This window comes from Somniosus microcephalus, chromosome 4, assembly GCF_052327205.1.
Source record: "Somniosus microcephalus isolate GS21.2 chromosome 4, FLI_Smic_1.0, whole genome shotgun sequence".
NCBI classification, from domain to species: Eukaryota; Metazoa; Chordata; class Chondrichthyes; order Squaliformes; family Somniosidae; genus Somniosus; species Somniosus microcephalus.
Genome location: NC_140990.1, coordinates 42,500,942 through 42,520,237, shown reverse-complemented (window position 1 = coordinate 42,520,237; position 19,296 = coordinate 42,500,942). Strand labels below are relative to the sequence as shown.

Here is a 19,296-nt window from a genome sequence, read left to right as displayed (position 1 = left end):
TTTCCTAATTTCACTCCTAATAGGTCTGGCTCTAATTTTTAGACTGTGCCCCCAGTCCTAGAATCCCCAACCAGCGGAAATAGTTTCTCTCTATCTACCCTATCTGTTCCCCTTAATATCCTGAAAACTTCGATCAGATCACCCCTTAACCTTCTAAATTCCAGGGAATACAACCCTAATTTGTGTAATCTCTCCTCGTAACTTAACCCTTGGAGTCTGGGTATCATTCTGGTAAACCTACGCTGCACTCCCTCCAAGGCCAATATATCCTTCCTAAGGTGTGGTGCCCAGAACTGCTCACAGTACTCCAGGTGTGGTCTAACCAGGGTTTTGTACAGCTGCAAGGTTTTGGCCTCAGCTGTAGTCTTGTGTACAGTTCTGGGCACCACACTTTAGGAAGGATGTCAAGGCCTTGGAGAGGGTACAGAGGAGGTTGACCAGGATGGTACCAGGGATGAGGGACTTCAGTTATGTGGAGAGATTGGATAAGCTGGGATTGTTCCCCTTAGAGCAGAGAAGGTTAAGAGGAGACCTAATAGAGGTGTTCAAAATGATGAGGGGTTTTGATCGAGCAAGTAGGGAGAAACTGTTCACTCTGGCAAGTGGGTTGGTAACCAAAGGTCACAGATTTAAAATAGTTGCTAAAAGAACTAGAGGGGAAATGAGGAGAATTGTTTTCACACACAGGGTTGTTAAGATCTGGAACGCACCATCTGAAAGGATGCTGGAATCAGGTTCCACAGGAACTTTCAAACGGTAATTGGATGTGTATGTAGTGTATATACCTTGAAGAAGGAACTATATTCTGCAGCCCCTGTGTACTGCAGTACCAGTAGTGACCACCCCTGTATATAAGCCTGTGAAGTAACTTTGTATAGTAGTTCCAGTTTTGTCTCCATTCAGTAAACACCTGTTATAACCAACTTCTGCAGTCCGTGCCTCAATTACACACGGACATTACATTGGCAACGAACAGATCCGAACTTACCTACAGTTCTGCACCACCTCACGTGGATCCATCCCTGAAGCGAAGTTATTAGAGTTCGAAGCCAGAAGGAAGAAATCCAAAAAGAAAAAAAAAACAAACAGAAGAAACAGGCGTCGACCGTGGGCAACCGCCCTCTGATTCATCGAATTCGAAGATTTGCAGGAGAGTGTAGTGTATGTGCCTTTAAGAGCCCCATGTGTACTGTAATGCCGGTAATGGCCACTCGGGCTATATCAGCCTGTATATTGTGTTGTATCAGTTAGTTCCCCTCCAGACTTTGTTTAGTAAACACCTATGAAACCAACTCCTGTCTTCAGTGTCTCTATCAACACACGGACACAACAGTGGTGACGAATTGGAAACGGACTTACCTGCAATTTGGCAGCACCTCAAGGACATCGATTCCTCTGGCGTCCAAAGTTGAAGAAAAATCAAGAAAAAGAAAAAGCTGTGGTTTCACCAGCTAGCCAAGCTGGTGGCAGGTACTGCAATAATCCTTCCTGGGCGTCAGGCTGGGGCTCCAGCGGCTGGCTCTACAGCTAGGCCAAGCAGCGAAAGCGGAGGCAAGCACTAACAGATGGGGAGGGAGCACTCGGGAGACGGCCGGCGCTGCGAGCAGGTCAGCGTTCAGACCTAGAGAGAGAGTCCGGCGGGAACGAGTCTCCAACTGTAAATAAATAAATAAAAAGAACGGAAACCGCGGGAAACAGCGTTGTCATCGGCAGCAGCGGCGGGGAAGCGCCATATCTTTTCTGCAGAAAAGAAAGAAAAGCGCGGGAAGCGCCATTTTTTTCTAGGATGCCTAAGTCTGGCAATATTGATGCTTTTGATAATGAGATAGAGGATTGGACCACATATGTGGAAAGAGTGGAGGCATATTGCACCGCAAATGGAATAGAAGATGAAAAAAAAGCTTCAGTACTGCTAAATCTAATGGGCGCAAAGACATACGGGCTGTTACAAAATTTAATCACTCCAGCCAAACCAAAGGACAAGAATTTTAAAGAAATTGTTGATACCCTACAGGAGCACTTAAACCCAACACCGCTGCTGATAGCGGAACGATTCAAATTCTTCAAGAGAAATCAACACAAGACTGAAAGTAACGCTGATTACCTCACTGAATTAAGAAAGCTATCAAAACATTGCCAATTTGGGGCAGGACTAGCAGATTATCTTCGAGACAAATTCGTCTGCGGTCTCCTAAGTGAAGGAACACAGAGAAGGCTGCTTTCTGAAAAAGATTTAACACTGGAACCCGATGAACCCGACACTGGCATTCAAGCTGAATCAGCCTTGCCAAAAGAACCTACTACATCACCAGAAACTACTACACCACCGAGGCATTATCCGGACCGAGTCAGGAAGCCTCCAGAGAGACTGACTTCTAATTAATTAACTGCAGCAATGTGTAGATTATTTTTCTTGTAACGTAATTAATAATTACTTAAAATATTATGTACTGGTTGGCTAAAAGGGGAGGAATTGTAGTGTATGTGCCTTTAAGAGCCCCCTGTGTACTGTAATGCCGGTAATGGCCACTCGGGCTATATAAGCCTGTATATTGTGTTGTATCCGTTAGTTCCCCTCCAGACTTTATTTAGTAAACACCTGTGAAACCAACTCCTGTCTTCAGTGTCTCTATCAACACATGGACACAACAGAGAGGCTGTCGCGAGCTGGGCTTGCTTCTCCAGTCTGCGGTGTTCCAGCTAATCGGGCTGGTGGCAGGTACTACACTGATCCTTCCTGGGCTGCAGCGGGCTAGAGCTCGATCGGGTGGCTTTTCAACGGGGCCGAGTAGCGTTGTCGGGAAAAGGAGAGAGAGAGAGAGGGTGGAGCACACAGGGCGCGGCCGGTGCTACGAAGCCGGGCAGCGTACAGACCCGAGAAGAGGGAGGAAAGTGTCCCATAGGGTCTGCTCTGACGATGGGAACAGTAATTAAAATAAAAGAAATTAGAAGCGCAGAAAGCTGCAAGGAGCTGCAGTTTGCCACGGGGACCGCGGAGAGTGGCGTTGGCAGCAGCGCGGGGGGAAGCACGCGAAGACCATAGGGCGTCGCCATCAAGGCATAAAAACGCCAGCAACAGCGTTGGCAGCAGCGGAAAAGACAGAAAGCGCGGGAGGCGCCATCTTAATCCAGCGGGGAAGAAGGAAAAGCACGGGAGGCGCCATTTTGTTCAATCGGGGAAGAAGGCAAAGCGCGGGAGGTGCCATTTTGTTCAATCGGGGAAGAAGGCAAAGCACAGGAGGCGCCATCTTAGATCTCCAAGATGCCGAAGACTGGCAATATCACTGCCTTCGATAATAAAATAGAAGACTGGACCACGTATGTGGAAAGAGTCGAAGTATATTGCAAGGCAAATGAAGTAGCTGATGAGAAAAAGGCATCGGTACCACTAAACTTAATGGGCGCAAGAACGTACGGCCTATTGCGGAACCTGATCACTCCAGTCAAACCGATGGAGAAGAGATTTAACGAAATTGTTGATATCCTACAGGAACACCTAAATCCTACACCGCTGCTGATAGCAGAAAGATTTAAATTCCACAAGAGAAATCAGCATAAAGATGAGAGCAATGCTGATTACCTTACGGAACTACACAAGCTATCAAAGCACTGCCAGCTCGGAGCAGGACTGGCAGATACCCTACGGGACAAATTTGTCTGTGGACTCCGGAGTGAAGGAACCCAGAAGAGGTTACTCTCAGAGAAAGAGCTGACGCTAGATAAGGCTTTCAGCGTGGCAGTATCGTACGAAGTAGCAGCAAGGGGAGCTGTGGAAATACAGCAAAAGCCACAGGAATACGGCACCCATGAAATGACACGGGGATTTGAAAAATGTTATCGCTGCGGCAGAACAACCCATGACCAGAAGGACTGCTGGTTCAAGGACAAAACATGCAGGCAATGCGGAAAGATGGGACACATTGCACAAGTTTGCAGGTCCGGGAAGAAGACTAACGACAACAAAAAGACTGCTAAGGAAAAGTACAGGAAAGTACAAAAGATGACGGACAGTAGTTCCGAAGACCAGAAGAGCGATAGTGAATCCGGGAACAAGAGACTAAGCTGTCTCAAACTACACAACGTAATCGCAAAAGAGGATCACCGAACCATTTGGGTCACCCTCACGATAGCAGGGTCCCAAGTCAAAATGGAATTGGATACAGGATCAGCCCTGACCGTCATGAATCGACGAGACTACGAGCGGCTATTCTCACACATACCCTTGAAAGACACATCCATTGTCTTGAAGACATATACGGGGCAGAAAGTATACCCCAGAGGGAAAATAAGGGTGCCTGTCGAATACAACGGCAAGGAAATACAGAAATTGTATCTGTACATACTGCAAGATGGTGGACCACCGTTATTAGGACATGAATGGATCAGAAAGATAAGTTTAGACTGGCACTCCATTCAGGCACTGACTGTGGCTGGTAAAAAGGATGACGACGTCACACCTGGACGAATGTCAAAAAATCTTAGCTAACGCTAAAGAGGTATTTCAACAAGGACTGGGAACTCTTAAAGGCGTAACCGCCTCGATAAAAATAGAAGAGAATGCAATTCCCAAGTTTTTCAAAGCAAGACCGGTACCGTATGCAATTCGCCCAGCCGTCGAGGCAGAGCTGGAGAATGCAGGCGTGTTATCTAAGGTAGACTGGAGCGGGTGGGCGACACCCATCATTCCTGTCATGAAGAAAACGTTAAACAATAAGTCTGAGGAGCCAAGGAAGGTTCGCATCTGTGGGGACTTCAAGGTGACTGTGAACCCAGTCCTTCACACAGTACAGTATCCTCTTCCGAGGATAGAAGATATTTTCGCCTCACTATCTGGAGGGAAACGTTTTACAAAAATTGACCTAGCGCAAGCATATTTGAAGATGGAGGTTGAAGAATCCTCTAGGAAATATCTCATGATAAACACTCACAAAGGTCTTTACCAGTATAATCGACTGGTATTCGGAGTAGCATCAGCTCCGGCTATATGGCAAAGAGCGATAGAACAAGTCCTGCAAGGGATTCCGGGGACTCAGTGTTACTTGGACAACATCCTAGTGACAGGTGAAAATGACAGTGAACACCTTGCCAACCTAGAGCAGGTGCTCACTAGACTAAGAGAACATGGGCTATGAGCCAATCGCCCCAAGTGCGAGTTTTTTAAGAAACAAATATCGTATTGTGGCCACGTGATTGATGAAGAGGGGTTACATAAGTCCCCTGACAAAATTGAAGCGGTAGTTAAGGCTCCAGCACCTGAAAATGTGTCGCAACTGAGGTCATTCCTCGGATTGGTGAATTACTACCATAAGTTTTTGCCAAATTTGTCCACAATTCTGCACCCACTGAACGCCCTGCTACAAACTGGAGTAGCATGGAAATGGAGCGATGAATGTAAGCGGGCCTTTCAGAAGCGTAAAGGCCTGATCACTTCAAGAGAAGTATTGGCTCCCTACAACCCATCACTACCGATAAGACTGGCGTGTGATGCGTCTCCCTACGGCATTGGAGTGGTACTGTCACATAAATTCCTTGATGGTTCAGAGAGGCTGATAGCTTTTGCGTCACGCTCGTTAACTTCAGCCGAGCGTAACTACGCCCAGATTGACAGAGAGGCCCTCAGCCTGGTGTGGGGGGTGAAGAAGTTCAATCACTACCTGCACGGACAGAAATTTACTCTACTAACTGATCATCAACCTCTTGTCTCCATTTTCAACCCTAAGAAGGGCGTCCCGATAATGACAGCACAACGGCTACAGAGGTGGTCCCTTTTCCTAGGGGCACACCAATATGACATAGAGTACAAAGGAACTAAACAGCATAGGAATGCTGATGGATTGTCGCGCCTACCGTTGCCGATGGTGGAAGAAGCACCTGCAGTGGATCCTGTGGAGATATTCCACTCGACCATAGTCGAATGTCTACCTGTGATGAATGCAAACATAGAAAAGGAATCACGAAATGACCCGACACACTCCAGGGTCTATGATTTAACGGTGAAGGGATGGCCAGCACATGGCGAACCACTGTTGCCAGCATTCTCGCTGAGAAGAGAACAGTTGTCAGTGTGCCGAGGAACCTTGATGTGTGGATCCAGAGTAGTAATTCCACCCAAATTGAAGGATAGAGTGCTCAATGAGCTTCATGAGGGTCATCTGGGAGGGGTAAAAATGAAGAACTTAGCCAGAGCGTTTGTGTGGTGGCTGGGAATCGATAGAGAAATCGAAGAGATGACCAAGAGCTGTACAGGATGCCAGAAGGTCCAAAACGCCCCACCACAAGCCCCTCTACATCCATGGGAGTGGCCCTCATCTCCATGGCAAAGGGTACACATTGATTTTGCTGGTTCATTTATGGACTCGATGTTTTTAATTGCGGTGGATGCACATTCAAAGTGGCCAGAGGTAATAAAAATGTCCTCAACCACCACAGAAAAAACTATCACAGTCTTACGAACCATATTCGCCAGGAATGGGCTGCCTGAACAGATTTGCTCCGACAATGGACCACAGTTTGTGTCTGAAGAATTCCGGAGGTTCTTAAAGAACAATGGTGTTAAGCATTACACATCCACCCCATATCATCCAGCCACCAATGGATTGGCTGAGAGGTTCGTTCAAACATTCAAGAAGGCTATCAAGGCAATGTGTAATGAAGACATACCCCTACAACACAAGGTGGATAACTTCTTGTTTGCCTACCGGAATGCGACACATGCGGTTACCAACCAAACTCCAGCCATGATGTTCTTCAATCAAAGACTAAGATGCCACTTGGATTTGGTTAAGCCAAACATCAGAAGAGATGTGGAGAACAGGCAGTTTCAGAATATGAATGAAAGGCCAACCAGGAGTTTCAAGATAGGTCAACCAATTTTGGTCCGGGACTACCGCACAGAGAAATGGCAGCCAGGAACGATCTGCACACAGCAAGGATCTCTAATGTATACCGTGGACATTGGAGAGAGCATTGTAAGACGCCATGCTGACCAGATTCTAGAGTCACTGGAAAACGTCAAATCTACACCACGATCCTATACACCTGGTGATGAAACCGAAGTATCAATTACATCTACCTCAGAATCGGTGATATTGGAAGCAGACGAACCAAACAACTACGTTGATCCCGAATCAACTTTGCCAGAAGAACCTGATACCCCAAAGAGGCATTATCCGGACAGAATCAGGAAGCCTCCTCAAAGACTGAATTTATAATTGATTAACTTCAGCTAATGTATCTAGCAACTGTAATTGTAAATATGTTATTTAATTATTAATCGAATGTTATGTACTGTTTAGCTAAAAGGGGAGGAATTGTAGTGTATGTACCTTGAAGAAGGAACTATATTCTGCAGCCCCTGTATACTGCAGTACCAGTAGTGACCACCCCTGTATATAAGCCTGTGTAGTAACTATGTATAGTAGTTCCAGTTTTGTCTCCATTCAGTAAACACCTGTTATAACCAACTTCTGCAGTCCGTGTCTCAATTACACACGGACATTACAGTGTACTTGAAGAGGACTAGTTTGCAGAGTTCTGGAAATAAAGCTGGGGTTTGGGACTAAATTGGACAGCTCTTTCAAAGAGCCGGCACAGACACGATGGGCTGAATCGCCTCCTTCTGTGCTGTTAGATTCGATGGTTATTGGTTAGGATTGGGGTTAGTGGTTATTGGTTAGGGTTGGGGTTAGTGGTTGGAGCTAGTGGTTATTGGTTAGGATTGGAGTTAGTGGTTGGGGCTTGTGGTTATTGGTTAGGATTGGAGTTAGTGGTTGGGGCTAGTGGTTATTGGTTAGGATTGGGGTTAGTGGTTGGGGTTAGTGGTTGGGGCTAGTGGTTATTGGTTAGGATTGGGGCTATTGGTTGGGGCTCGTGGTTATTGGTTAGGATTGGGGTTAGGGGTCAGGATTGGGGTCAGTGCTTGGAGGTAGTCGATAGGATATTAGGCTTAGGAAATAGTAATTAAGGTTAGAAACCACTATTGACAACACCAGTGTCACTAGATGCGTCCTTTTCCATTTCATGTTTTTGAACCTCACGCAGACGAGTCACAAAACAGCCTCATGAATTGTTCATTCAAGGAACCTTCTTTCTGGCCCGAGCCTGATTTCCTTTCTTCTTTCACATCTCTACAATTCTCACAGAAATAGACATCACGGACATTAGACTTTGTGATTTTGGACAAGAACAGGCGGATCCAGGTATTGTGCAGATTACAGCCTGCCTGAAAAGGGCTTCTGACAATAACCTGTCACCAGGCCCCACCAATCACCATCTGATTCCACCATCATATCTTCATCCATTACCCGCCTTTCACCCTCACTAGAGCTAGTTCCACAACTGTAGTGTATGTACTTTGAAGAAGGAACTATATTCTGCAGCCCCTGTATACTGCAGTACCAGTAGTGACCACCCCTGTATATAAGCCTGTGTAGTAACCTTGTATAGTAGTTCCAGTTTTGTCTCCATTCAGTAAACACCTGTTATAACCAACTCCTGCAGTCCGTGTCTCAATTACACACGGATGTTACAACAACCATGACCATTCTCCACACTGAGGCTCTCTGATCCCCATTTATAGTCTCAGTGTAAGTGGTCCCTGGATTTGGTGTCACAGTGTAAATGGTACCTCGATTTGGTATCAAAGTGTAAGTGGTCGCAGACAATAACTTGCATTTATATAGTGCCTTTAACATAGTAAACACCCCAAGTTGCTTCACAGGAACATTTTCAAACAAAATTTGATAGCAAGTCATATAAGGAGATATTAGGGCAAGTAATCAAAATCTTGGTCAAAGAGGTAGGTTTTAAGGAGTATCTTAAAGGAGGAAAGAGTGGTAGAGAGGCGGCGAGGTTTAGGAATGAAATTCCAGAGCTTGGCAACATAGGAACAGGAGTAGGCCATTCAGCCCCTCGAGCCTGCCCACCATTCAATGAGATCTTACTCCATATACCCGCCTTTACCCCATAGTCCTTAATACCTTTGGTTAACACAAATCTATCAATCCCAGATTTAAAATTAACAATTGACTGAGCATCAACTGCTGTTTGTGGAAGAGGGTTCCAAACTTCTAACACCTTTTGTGTGTAGAAGTATTTCCTAACTTCACTCCTGAAAGGTCTGGCTCCAATTTTTACACTCTGCCCCCTAGTCCTACACTCCCCAACCAGCAGAAATAGTTTCTCTCTATCTACCCTATCAGTCCCCCTTAAGGGCCCAGAAATTCGGGTCTGCACGGGTGAGTACGCACGGGGTACTCACGCGTGGGCCCGACGGAAGTGCCGGTATCTTGCATGCACTGCGCATGCGCGGGAAACCGGCACTTCCATTCCTCTGAACGAAGGGGTTCAGAGGTCGAACGCGTGCGCGCGGGAGTCTGCGCGTGCGCTTTGAATTTACGTTTTTTTTACAGGTTTTTCCGTGAGGGTAAGTCTTTAAATTATTGTTTAAAATAGTTATTTAATGTAATTTATAGTTTATTTAAAAAGTGTGATGATTTTTAAAAATTTATTTGAAGGTTTACTACTGTTTTGGGGCCGTAGTATTTATCAGTTTTGACAGGTCTTCCTGTCACTACTTATGAATGGGCTTTTCCCTGCGCCGATTGGCTGCCCATGGCCCACGTGATCCCAGGGGACGCATCGCACTAACTATGCCCCTGGGACACGCAAGCACTGCGCGCCGGCAGCTGGACCAGGCCCCGGAGCGGAATTCCACGGGGCCCTACAGCTCAACTGCCGGCGCACAAGGTAAGTGCAGGTCGGGGGCTGGCACCCGCGGGAAGCCCCCGACCCGAATTTCTGGGCCAATATCTTGAAAACTTCAATCAAATCACCTCTTAACCTTCTAAATTCCAGGAAATACAACCCTAATTTGTTTAATCTCTCCTTGTAATTTAACCCCTGGAATCCAGGTATCATTCTGGTAAACCTACGCTGCACTCCTCCCAAGGCCAACATATCCTTCCCAAGGTGTGGTGCCCAGAACTGCTCTCAGTACTCCAGGTGTGGTCTAACCAGGGCTTTGTGTAGCTGCAGTGTAACTTCTACCCACTTGTATTCTAGTCCTCGAGATATAAAGGCCAGCATCCCATTAGCCTTTTTGATTATTTCCTGTACCTGTTCATGACATTTTAATGATCTATGTACCTGGATCCCCAAGTCTCTTTGGACCTCCACTGTTTCTAGCTTTTCACCATTTAGAAAGTGCTCTGTTTTATCCTTTTTAGGTCCAAAGTGGATGACCTCACATTTGCCTACATTGAAATCCATTTGCCACAGTTTTGCCCATTCACTTAATGTATTAATATCTCTCTAATTTTATGCTTCCATCTACACTGCCTACAATGCCACCTATCTTTGTGTCATCGGCAACTTGCATATGTGGCTTTCTATCCCATCATCTAAGTCATTAATAAATACGGTGAATAGTTGAGGCCCCAACACAGATCCTTGCTGGACAGCGTTAGTCACATCCTGCCAATTAGAGTCCCTGCCCATTATCCCCACTCTCTGTCTCCCGCTACTCAGCCAATTCCATGGGCTTCAACTTTAGCTAACAGACTCTTATAAGGGACTTTATTAAATGCCTTCTGGAAGTCCATATAAATAACATCCATAGACATTCCCCTGTCTACTTCAATCACCTCTTCAAAATATTCAATCAGGTTCAGCAGACATGACCGACCTTTCACAAATCCATGCTGGCTCTCTCTAATCTGCTGAAAATTTTCAAGGTGTTCAGTCACCCTGTCCTTAATTATAGACTCTAGTAATTTCCCCACAACAGATGTTAGGCTAACTGGTCTCTAATCCCCCGGTTTCCCCCTCTCACCATTCTCAAATAGCGGAGTGACATGCGCAATTTTCAGATCTGATGAAATGGTTACCAAATCGAGAGAACTTTGGAAGATTATAGTTTGGGCATCTGCAATGTTCTCACCTACTTCCTTTAAAACCCTGGCTTGGAAACCATCTGGTCCTGGGGATTTGTTACTCTTTAGTGCCATTACTTTCTTCATTACTGTTATTTTGGTGAGTCCCCGTCCCTGATTCAATATTAGTTTCCTTGGGATGTCCGGCCTGCTATCCTCTTCCACTCTGTCAATACTGACACAAAATAATTATTCAACATGTCCACCTTTTTATTATCATTTACAATGTCACCATTATCAGTTTTCAAGGGGCCCACATTGCTCCGGACCACCATTTTTTTCCTTAGATAATTGTAATAAAAATTGTGTTGATTTTGATAATCCTTACAAGTTTCTTTTCATACTCCCTTTTTGTAGCTCTTGCTGTCTGTTTTGTCACCCTTTGTTGTTCTTTGTATTTCTCCCAATCACCAGGATTTGTGCTATTTATTGTATTTCGGTGTACTTGTTCTTTTAGTTTGATGTTGTCCCTTCTCTCTTTAGTCGTCCATGGCTGGGGTTTTTTGGTAAGTAGAGCTCTTGCCCCTCGGGGGTAGAAGCTGCTTCTGTATCACCGTAAATTATTTTTTGAACATCTCCCTCTGATCATCTGTTGTTTTACCCATTAACTGATTTCCCCAGTTTACTGTGGACAGTCCCTGTCTCATCCTGTTGAATTTGCCCTGAACTAACACTGGAATCTTAGTAGCTGTTTCACATTTCTCCCTTTCAAACATAATGTGGAACTTGATCACGTTATGATCGCTGTTAGATAAATGTTCACTCACCGTGAGGCTGTTCACTAAATCTGGTACATTCCTAAATCTAACATGGCCTGCTCCCTTGTTGGTTCTAGAACATATTGTTGCAGAAAATTATCCTGAACACACATGAGAAATTGACCTGAGAAGACGATAGAGACCAAAGTGCCGTTTGCCCCTCTCAGTGTGGCCCTGAAGGACTGTGTCCAGGCTGGAGTTCTGTTCCTGCCGTACGATCCTCCCCCAGATTGTCCTTTCTGAGCTCCAGCCAGGTGATGCTAAACACTCAGGTGGGAAAGAGAAAAATCTACAACAACATGTTTAAAACAAAGCTGATCTATTTAACATATAGCCAGAATATTAAACTCCAGCCCAGTTACAGGAGTTATTGACATCAGCAGAAAATATCTCCAACTGTCAGAATAAACATGGTTCAGGCCTGGATGTGATTAACAGCAGCAATAACAGCAGAATCCAACCCCTGCAGTCAGTTGTGAACTCGCTGGTGTCTCAGCAGGTTGGATGACTGAGTGAATCCCTTCCCACACAAGGTGCAGGTGAATGGCCTCTCCCCAGTGTGAACTCGCTGGTGTGCCAGCAGGTTGGATGACTGAGTGAATCCCTTCCCACAGTCCCCACATTTCCACGGTTTCTCCGTGGTGCGGGTGTCCTTGTGTCTCTCCAGGTTGGATGATCGGTTGAAGCCTCGTCCACACACACAACACATGTACGGTTTCTCCCCGCTGTGAACAGTGTGATGTTTTTTCAGGCTGTGAAACTGGTTAAAACATTTCTCATTCTATGTTCAAAGGCCAGTGTTATTCAGGTCCTGTGAACTGAGTGACTCTGTCAGATCTTGAAGTGATGTTTGGTTTGAGTTTCCTGTCTGCAAATCCTCCCCTTCCAACAGCCTGTAAAAGGAGTTTATAAAGGCAGCATTGTAAGTACAGGATAGAAATTCAGAACAGACAATTTTAGTTTCTGTGGAACATTGTTTGTTCTTACTCCTAATGCTGTAAATTCGGGCCCCACACACACTCCCTCCTCCCTCTCCTGAAAACAAACCCCATAGTATTTTCCTCCAATCCCAGTTTTTTCACTCACCTGACTCTGTCACAAAACCATGGCTTCAGAAGAGAGATTGAAGAAACTATTTAAAAGAAGGTGTGGTGGTGAAATGTTGGGCGGGTGCTCAGCATCTCACACATTGTGTAAGATTAACATTCCACATGTCTGTAAGATTCAGGATCACAGGCTCACACAGATTACCCAACAGGGCTTTAGAAGTTGTAAGGCTTTAATTAAAGAGCTACAGTTTTAAGCCATAATCAGATAGTACATATGGTTTAAGCCGAGTATAATAGACATACAACCCGTGACAGTAGGAGCGATCTACGACTCCCGAATTGGAATGACACGACCGGACGGACGGGGAGGCAGTAGGGTGGTCTCGGATTGGGTGGATTCCTGCAGTCTGCTGCAGTGGTCACTTCCGTTGGGTCATCACTCAAGCTGCTGGAGGTATGAGGCCATCAGCCACCTCAGAGGCTAAACTTGACCAAGGTGTTAGGCCGTAGCCACCTCGGGGAAGCCTTCGCCCCTGACTGCCTGATTTCCTCTCTCGGTCGTCTATATTTATAGTTATTTCGGTGGGCTGGTAATCACCTGGTGCCAATCATTTGATCCCCCATCCTATTGTCCAATTGTGAAGCAGGAAGGCAGCCCTCGCCGTCCCTTTCTGCATGGCTGATGAAGCCTCCCTCTTATCTTTCTGAGGAATGTTTTGTTATGTTTCTTTAAGGACATTTTATGACTTTTCGGCTCCATTTTTGTCTATTATCCCACCACCCTGTGGTGTTTTGCATTTTACGATTCCCTTATCACTTCTATTTGTCTTTTGATGCTTGATATTCGACCTTGCTGGCATTTCTGCTATCCGTTCCTGGCTGCTTGTTGTCAGTCTCTGTTCTAAGAATTAAAACCCGTCTTTGAATCTAACAGCTATTTCTTACAACTATTGTTACTAATTTGGTTCGCCCAATCGATATGTAGATTAAAGTCACCCATGATAACTGCTGTGCCCTTATTGCACGCTTCTCTAATTTCCCATTTAATGCCATCCCCAACCTCGGCAATACTGTTTGGGGGTCTATATACCACTCCCACTAACGTTTTCTGCCCCTTGGTATTTCCCAGTTCTACCCATACAGATTCCACATCATCAGAGCTAATATCCTTCCTTACTATTGTGTTAATCCCCTCTTTAACCAGCAATGCTACCCCACCTCCCTTTCCTTTTCGCCTATCTTTCCTGAATATCGAATACCCCTGGATGTTGAGTTCCCAGCCTTGGTCACCCTGGAGCCATGTTTCCGTAATCCCAATCATATCATATCCGTTTACCTCTATTTGCGCAGCTAATTCATCCACCGTATTATGAATGCTCCTCGCATTAAGACACAAAGCCTTCAGGATTGTTTTTTTAACACTCTCAGACCTTTTAGAATTATTATTTACTGTGGCCATGTTTGATTTAAACCCTTGATTTCTCTGAGTGCCACTTTTGTTTTTCTCCTTCCTGTCTTTTGCTTCTATCCTTGTTTCCCTTTCTGCTGTCTCGCTGCACAGGTTCCCAACCCCCTGCCATTTTAGTTTAAACCCTCCCCAACAGCACTAGCAAACACTCCCACTATGACATCGGTCCTGGTCCTGCCCAGGTGCAAACCGTCCAGTTTTTACTGGTCCCACCTCCCCCAGAACCGGTTCCAATGTCCCAGGAATTTGAATCCTTCCCCCTTGCACCATTCCTCTAACCACGTATTCATCTGAAATATCCTTCTATTTCTACTCTGACTAGCACGTGGCACTGGTAGCAATCCTGAGATTGCTACCTTTGAGGTCCTATTTTTTAATTTATCTCCTAACTCCATATATTCAGCTTTTAAGACCTCATCCCGGTTTTTACCTATATCGTTGGTACCTATGTGCACCACGACAACTGGCTGTTCACCCTCCCCCTCCAGAATGCTCTGCAGCGGCTCCGAGACATCCTTGACCCTTGCACCAGGGAGGCAACATACCATCCTGGAGTCTCGTTTGCGACCGCAGAAATGCCTATCTATTCCCCTTACAATAGAATCCCCTATCACTATAGCTCTCCCGCTCTTTTTCCTCCCGTCCTGTGCAGCAGAACCACCCACGGTGCCAGGAAGTTGGCTGCTGCTGCCTTCCCCCGATAAGCCATCTCCCTCAACAATATCCAAATTGGTATATCTGTTTGAGAGGGGGATGGCCACAGGGGACCCCTGCACTACCTGATTCGGCCTCAACTGGAGTATTGTGCCCAATTCTGGGCATTGCACTTTATTAAGGATGTGAAGGCCTTAGAGAGGGTGCAGAAAAGATTTACAAGAATCGTTCAAGGGATGAGAGACTTCAGTTACGTGGATAGACTGGAGAAACCTTAGAGCAGAGAAGGTTGAGATGAGATTTGATAGAGATGTTCAAAATCATGAGGGTTCTGGACAGAGTAGATAGAGAGAAACTGTTCCCATTGGCGGAAGGGTCGAGAACCAGAGGACACAGATTTAAGGTGATTGGCAGAAGAACCAAAGGCGACATGAGGAAAAACTTTTTTACGCAGCGAGTGGTTAGGATCTGGAATGCACTGCCTGAAAGGGTGGTGGAGGCAGATTCAATCACGGCTTTCAAAAGGGAATTGGATAATTACCTGAAGTAAAGAAATGTGCAGGGTTACGGGGAAAGGGCGGGGAGTGGGACCAGCTGAAGTGATCTTGCAGAGAGCCGGCACGGGCTTGACGGGCCGAATGGCCTCCTTCTGTGCTGTAACCATTCTATGATTCTATAAAATATTAGAAAGTTTGTGCCACAGAAGCACGAGGTTCATCTGCTTTTATTCATGAATTTAAAAAGTCTCTATTAAAACCTGAGCCAGTGTGTTGTGAGACAAAGAGCCTTGTGTCCAATAAGGGGAATAAAGACCCACAGCCGCCCCGGGCCCTGAACAAGGGACTGGAGAAACTCGCTGCCCTGCGGATCAGACAATCAGCCAGCGCTAGTCCCGCCCCTCGGGCTCCCCGATTGGTTGGAGGACCCGCTGCCGACTCGCACCTCCAGCCCCGCCCTGCTCGCTCCCTATTGGTCGGAAGCTCCCGTCAATCAGGCCGTGGGGCCGGGTCACGTTTCCCGAGGAGATCACATGCGACGTCCAACTGACACCGTTCGGTCCGGGGCCTCGCGGACTCTCAGGTTTTTCTATTTCTCTTTATTCTCTCCCGATCCACCCCGCGTGATTCTCCACCCAATCGGAGCGGAGAAAACTCACTGCGTCACCGATCGCAACTCTGTAACTGACACCAAGGCCTTTTCCCGGAATGCCCCGCGCCGACTCCGTCCGGCAGGATCCGAGTGCGCAGGCGCAGCTCCGTGTGGGGGAGGGGGGTTGGTCTCCTCTGGGCATGCGCGGTTGTTACCCTTGGTGACCGGGAGGGGACGCTGTGCCGGGCTCGGCCCAAACCGACGCACCGTGTGCGCATGCGCGGTCTCTCTGTGTCCCCAGTAGGAGCAGGAGTGGCCATTCGGCCCCTCGAGCCTGCTCCACCATTCAATGAGATCATGGCTGATCATCGACCTCAACTCCATTCACCGGCCCTATCGCCATATCCCTTGATGCCCTTACTGGTCAGAAATCTATCGACTTCTGTTGTGACTATACCCAATGACTGAGACTCCACAGCCCTCTGGGGTAGAGAATTCCAAAGAATCACAACGCTCTGTGTGAAGAAATTTCTTCTCATCTCAGTCCTGAATGGCCGACCCTTTATCCTGAGGCTGTGGCCCCTGGTTCTAGACTCCCCAGCCAAGGGAAACATTCTCCCAGCATCCATCCTATCAAGCCCTGTAATAATTTTGTATGCTTCAATGAGATCCCCTCTCATTCTTCTGAATTCAAGACAATACAGGCTAGTTTACTCAATCTCTTCTCATACGACAGTCCCGCCATCCCAGGAATCAATCTCGTGAACCTTCGTTGCACTCCCTCTATGGCAAGTATATCCTTCCTTAGGTAAGGAGACCAAAATTGTACACAGTGCTCCAGGTGTGGTCTCACCAGGGCACTATATAATTGGTGTAAGACTTCTTTAGTCCTGTACTCAAATCCTCTTGTAATGTCAATCAACCGTCAGCTAGACAACCATCACTTGGAAAGCAGCGACAGGATCGGACAAAGTCAACATGGATTTACAAAAGGTAAATCGTGCTTGACTAATCTACTGGAATTTTTTGAGGATGTAACTGGTAAAATAGATAAGGGAGAACCAGCGGATGTGGTGTATTTGGACTTTCAGAAGGCTTTTGATAAGGTCCTGCATAAGAGATTAGCGTGCAAAATTAAGGCACATGGGATTGGGGGCAAGGTATTGACTTGGATAGAGAACTGGTTGGCGGATAGAAAGCAGAGTTGGAATAAACGGGTTGTTTTCCGAGTGGCAGGCAGTGACTAGTGGGGTACCGCAAGGATCGGTCCTAGGACCCCAGCTGTTCACAATATACATTGGCCCAGTAATTCCGGGCACAACGCGTGAGTACGGACGGGGTACTCACGCGTGTGCCCGGAGGAATCGCCGGTTTTCAGCATGCACAGCGCATGCGCTGAAAACCGGCATTTCCTGTCCTCTGACCCAAGGGGTTAAGAGGCAGAGCGCGCCGACTGCACAGGCAGCGCGTGCGCAGTGAAATTCCTTTTTTTTTTTCCCCAGAGTTGCGCGTGTGTAAAGGCCTCCGGTCTTTACGCATTGAAAAACCACACGTAAGTACTTAGTTTTTCAGGTAAGTGGGCTTTTAGTACAATTGAGAATTTTTTTTTCCACAGGTTTGTTATTTTTAAAGAATTTACAATAAGGTAAGTTTAGTTTTAGCCCCGATTTTTTTATATAAATTTTTTTTTTTAACTTTAAAATTATTGTTTAAAATAATTTTTCAGAGTTCTTTATTGTTCATTTAAGTAGTGCAATGTTTTTTTAAATTTTCTTTCAGGTTTAAGTAGTGTTTTGTTGCCAGGAGTTTTCATGAGTTTGACAGCTCTTACTGTCAAACTCATGAATGAGTTTCCCCTCCCCTGATTGGCTGCACAGTGCTCACCTGATCCCAGCCAGCACATCGCACTAACTACGCCGCTGGATCAGGTAAGCACATCGCGCCGACATCTGAACCGGGCCAGTGACAGGAAATGCAAGCAGGCCCGGGCTTCAGATGTCGGCGCGCAGGGTGAGTGCACATCGGGGGCTTGCACGCGCAGCAAGCACCCGATCCTAATTTCAGGGCCAATAATGATCTGGACAAGGGAATTGGATGTAATATCTCCAAATTTGCAGACGACACAAAGCTGGGTGGGAGGGTATGCTGTGAGGAGGATGTCGTGAAACTCCAGTACGATTTGGACAGGTTGGGTCATTGGGCAGAAACATGGCAAATGCACTATAATGTGGATAAATGTGAGGTTATCCACTTTGGTGGCAAAAACAGGAAGACAGATTATTATTTGAATGGCAATAGGTTGGGAGAAGGGGAAGTGCAAAGAGACCTGGGTGTTCTTGTGCACCAGTCGCTGAAGGTAAGCATGCAGGTGCAGCAGGCGGTTAAGAAGACAAATGGTATGTTGGCCTTCGTAGCGAGAGTGTTTGAGTACAGGAACAAGGATGTCTTGCTGCAGTTGTACAGGGCCTTGGTGAGACCGGAACTTGAGTATTGTGTGCAATTTTGGTCACCTTATCTGAGGAAGGATGTTCTTGCCATGGAAGGAGTGCAGCGAAGATTCACCAGGCTGATACCTGGGATGGCAGGAATGATGTATGAGGAGAGATTGTGTCGATTGGGCTTATACTCACTGGCGTTTAGAAGATTGAGAGGGGATCTCATCGAAAGCTATAAAATTCTGTCAGGCCTGGACAGACTAGATGCAGGAAGGATGTTTCCGATGGTCGGGGAGTCCAGAACCAGGGGTCATAGTCTAAAGATAAGGGGTAAGCCATTTAGGACTGAAATGAGGAGGAATTTCTTCACCCAGAGAGTGGTGAACCTGTGGAATTCTCTACCACAGAGGGCGGTGGAGGCCAGTTCATTAAATATATTCAAGAAGGAGTTGGATATATTTCTTAAGGCTAAAGGGATCAAGGGATATGGGGAGAAGGCAGGGACAGGGTACTGAATTTGGATGATCAGCCATGATCTCATTGAATAGTGGAGCAGGCTCGAAGGGCCGAATGGCCTACTCCTGCTCCTATCTTCTATGTTTCTAGAAGAGGTCGCTGGTGAGACCAGTGAAGAAAGAAAGACTTGCATTTCTATAGCGCCTTTAACCACTACCACTTTTGAAGTGTAGTCACTGTTGTAATGTAAGAAATGCGGCAGTCAATTAGCGCACAGCAAGCTCCCAGAAACAGCAATGTGATAATGACCAGATAATCTATCTTTTTATGTTGATTGAGAGATAAACATTGGCTCAGAGACTGGGGATAACTGCCCTGCTCTTTCCCACATTACAACAGTGACTACTTCATTGTAATACTTCATTGGCTGTAAAGCACTTCAAGACATCTGGTGGT

At 46.3% G+C, this 19,296-nt stretch overlaps 1 protein-coding gene across 1 annotated transcript in view; it reads right to left on the bottom strand.

Moving 5' to 3' along the window:
• Positions 1 to 12,094: 12,094 nt before the first annotated feature.
• LOC147118728 (uncharacterized) overlaps positions 12,095 to 19,296 on the bottom strand; it is a 50,682-nt gene continuing 43,480 nt past the window's right edge. Inside the window, exon 2 of the mRNA XM_085984546.1 lies at positions 12,095 to 12,414. Within this exon, the coding sequence (XP_085840672.1) occupies positions 12,159 to 12,414 (256 nt within the window). The 3' untranslated portion in view covers positions 12,095 to 12,158. The remainder of the gene's footprint in view (positions 12,415 to 19,296) is intronic.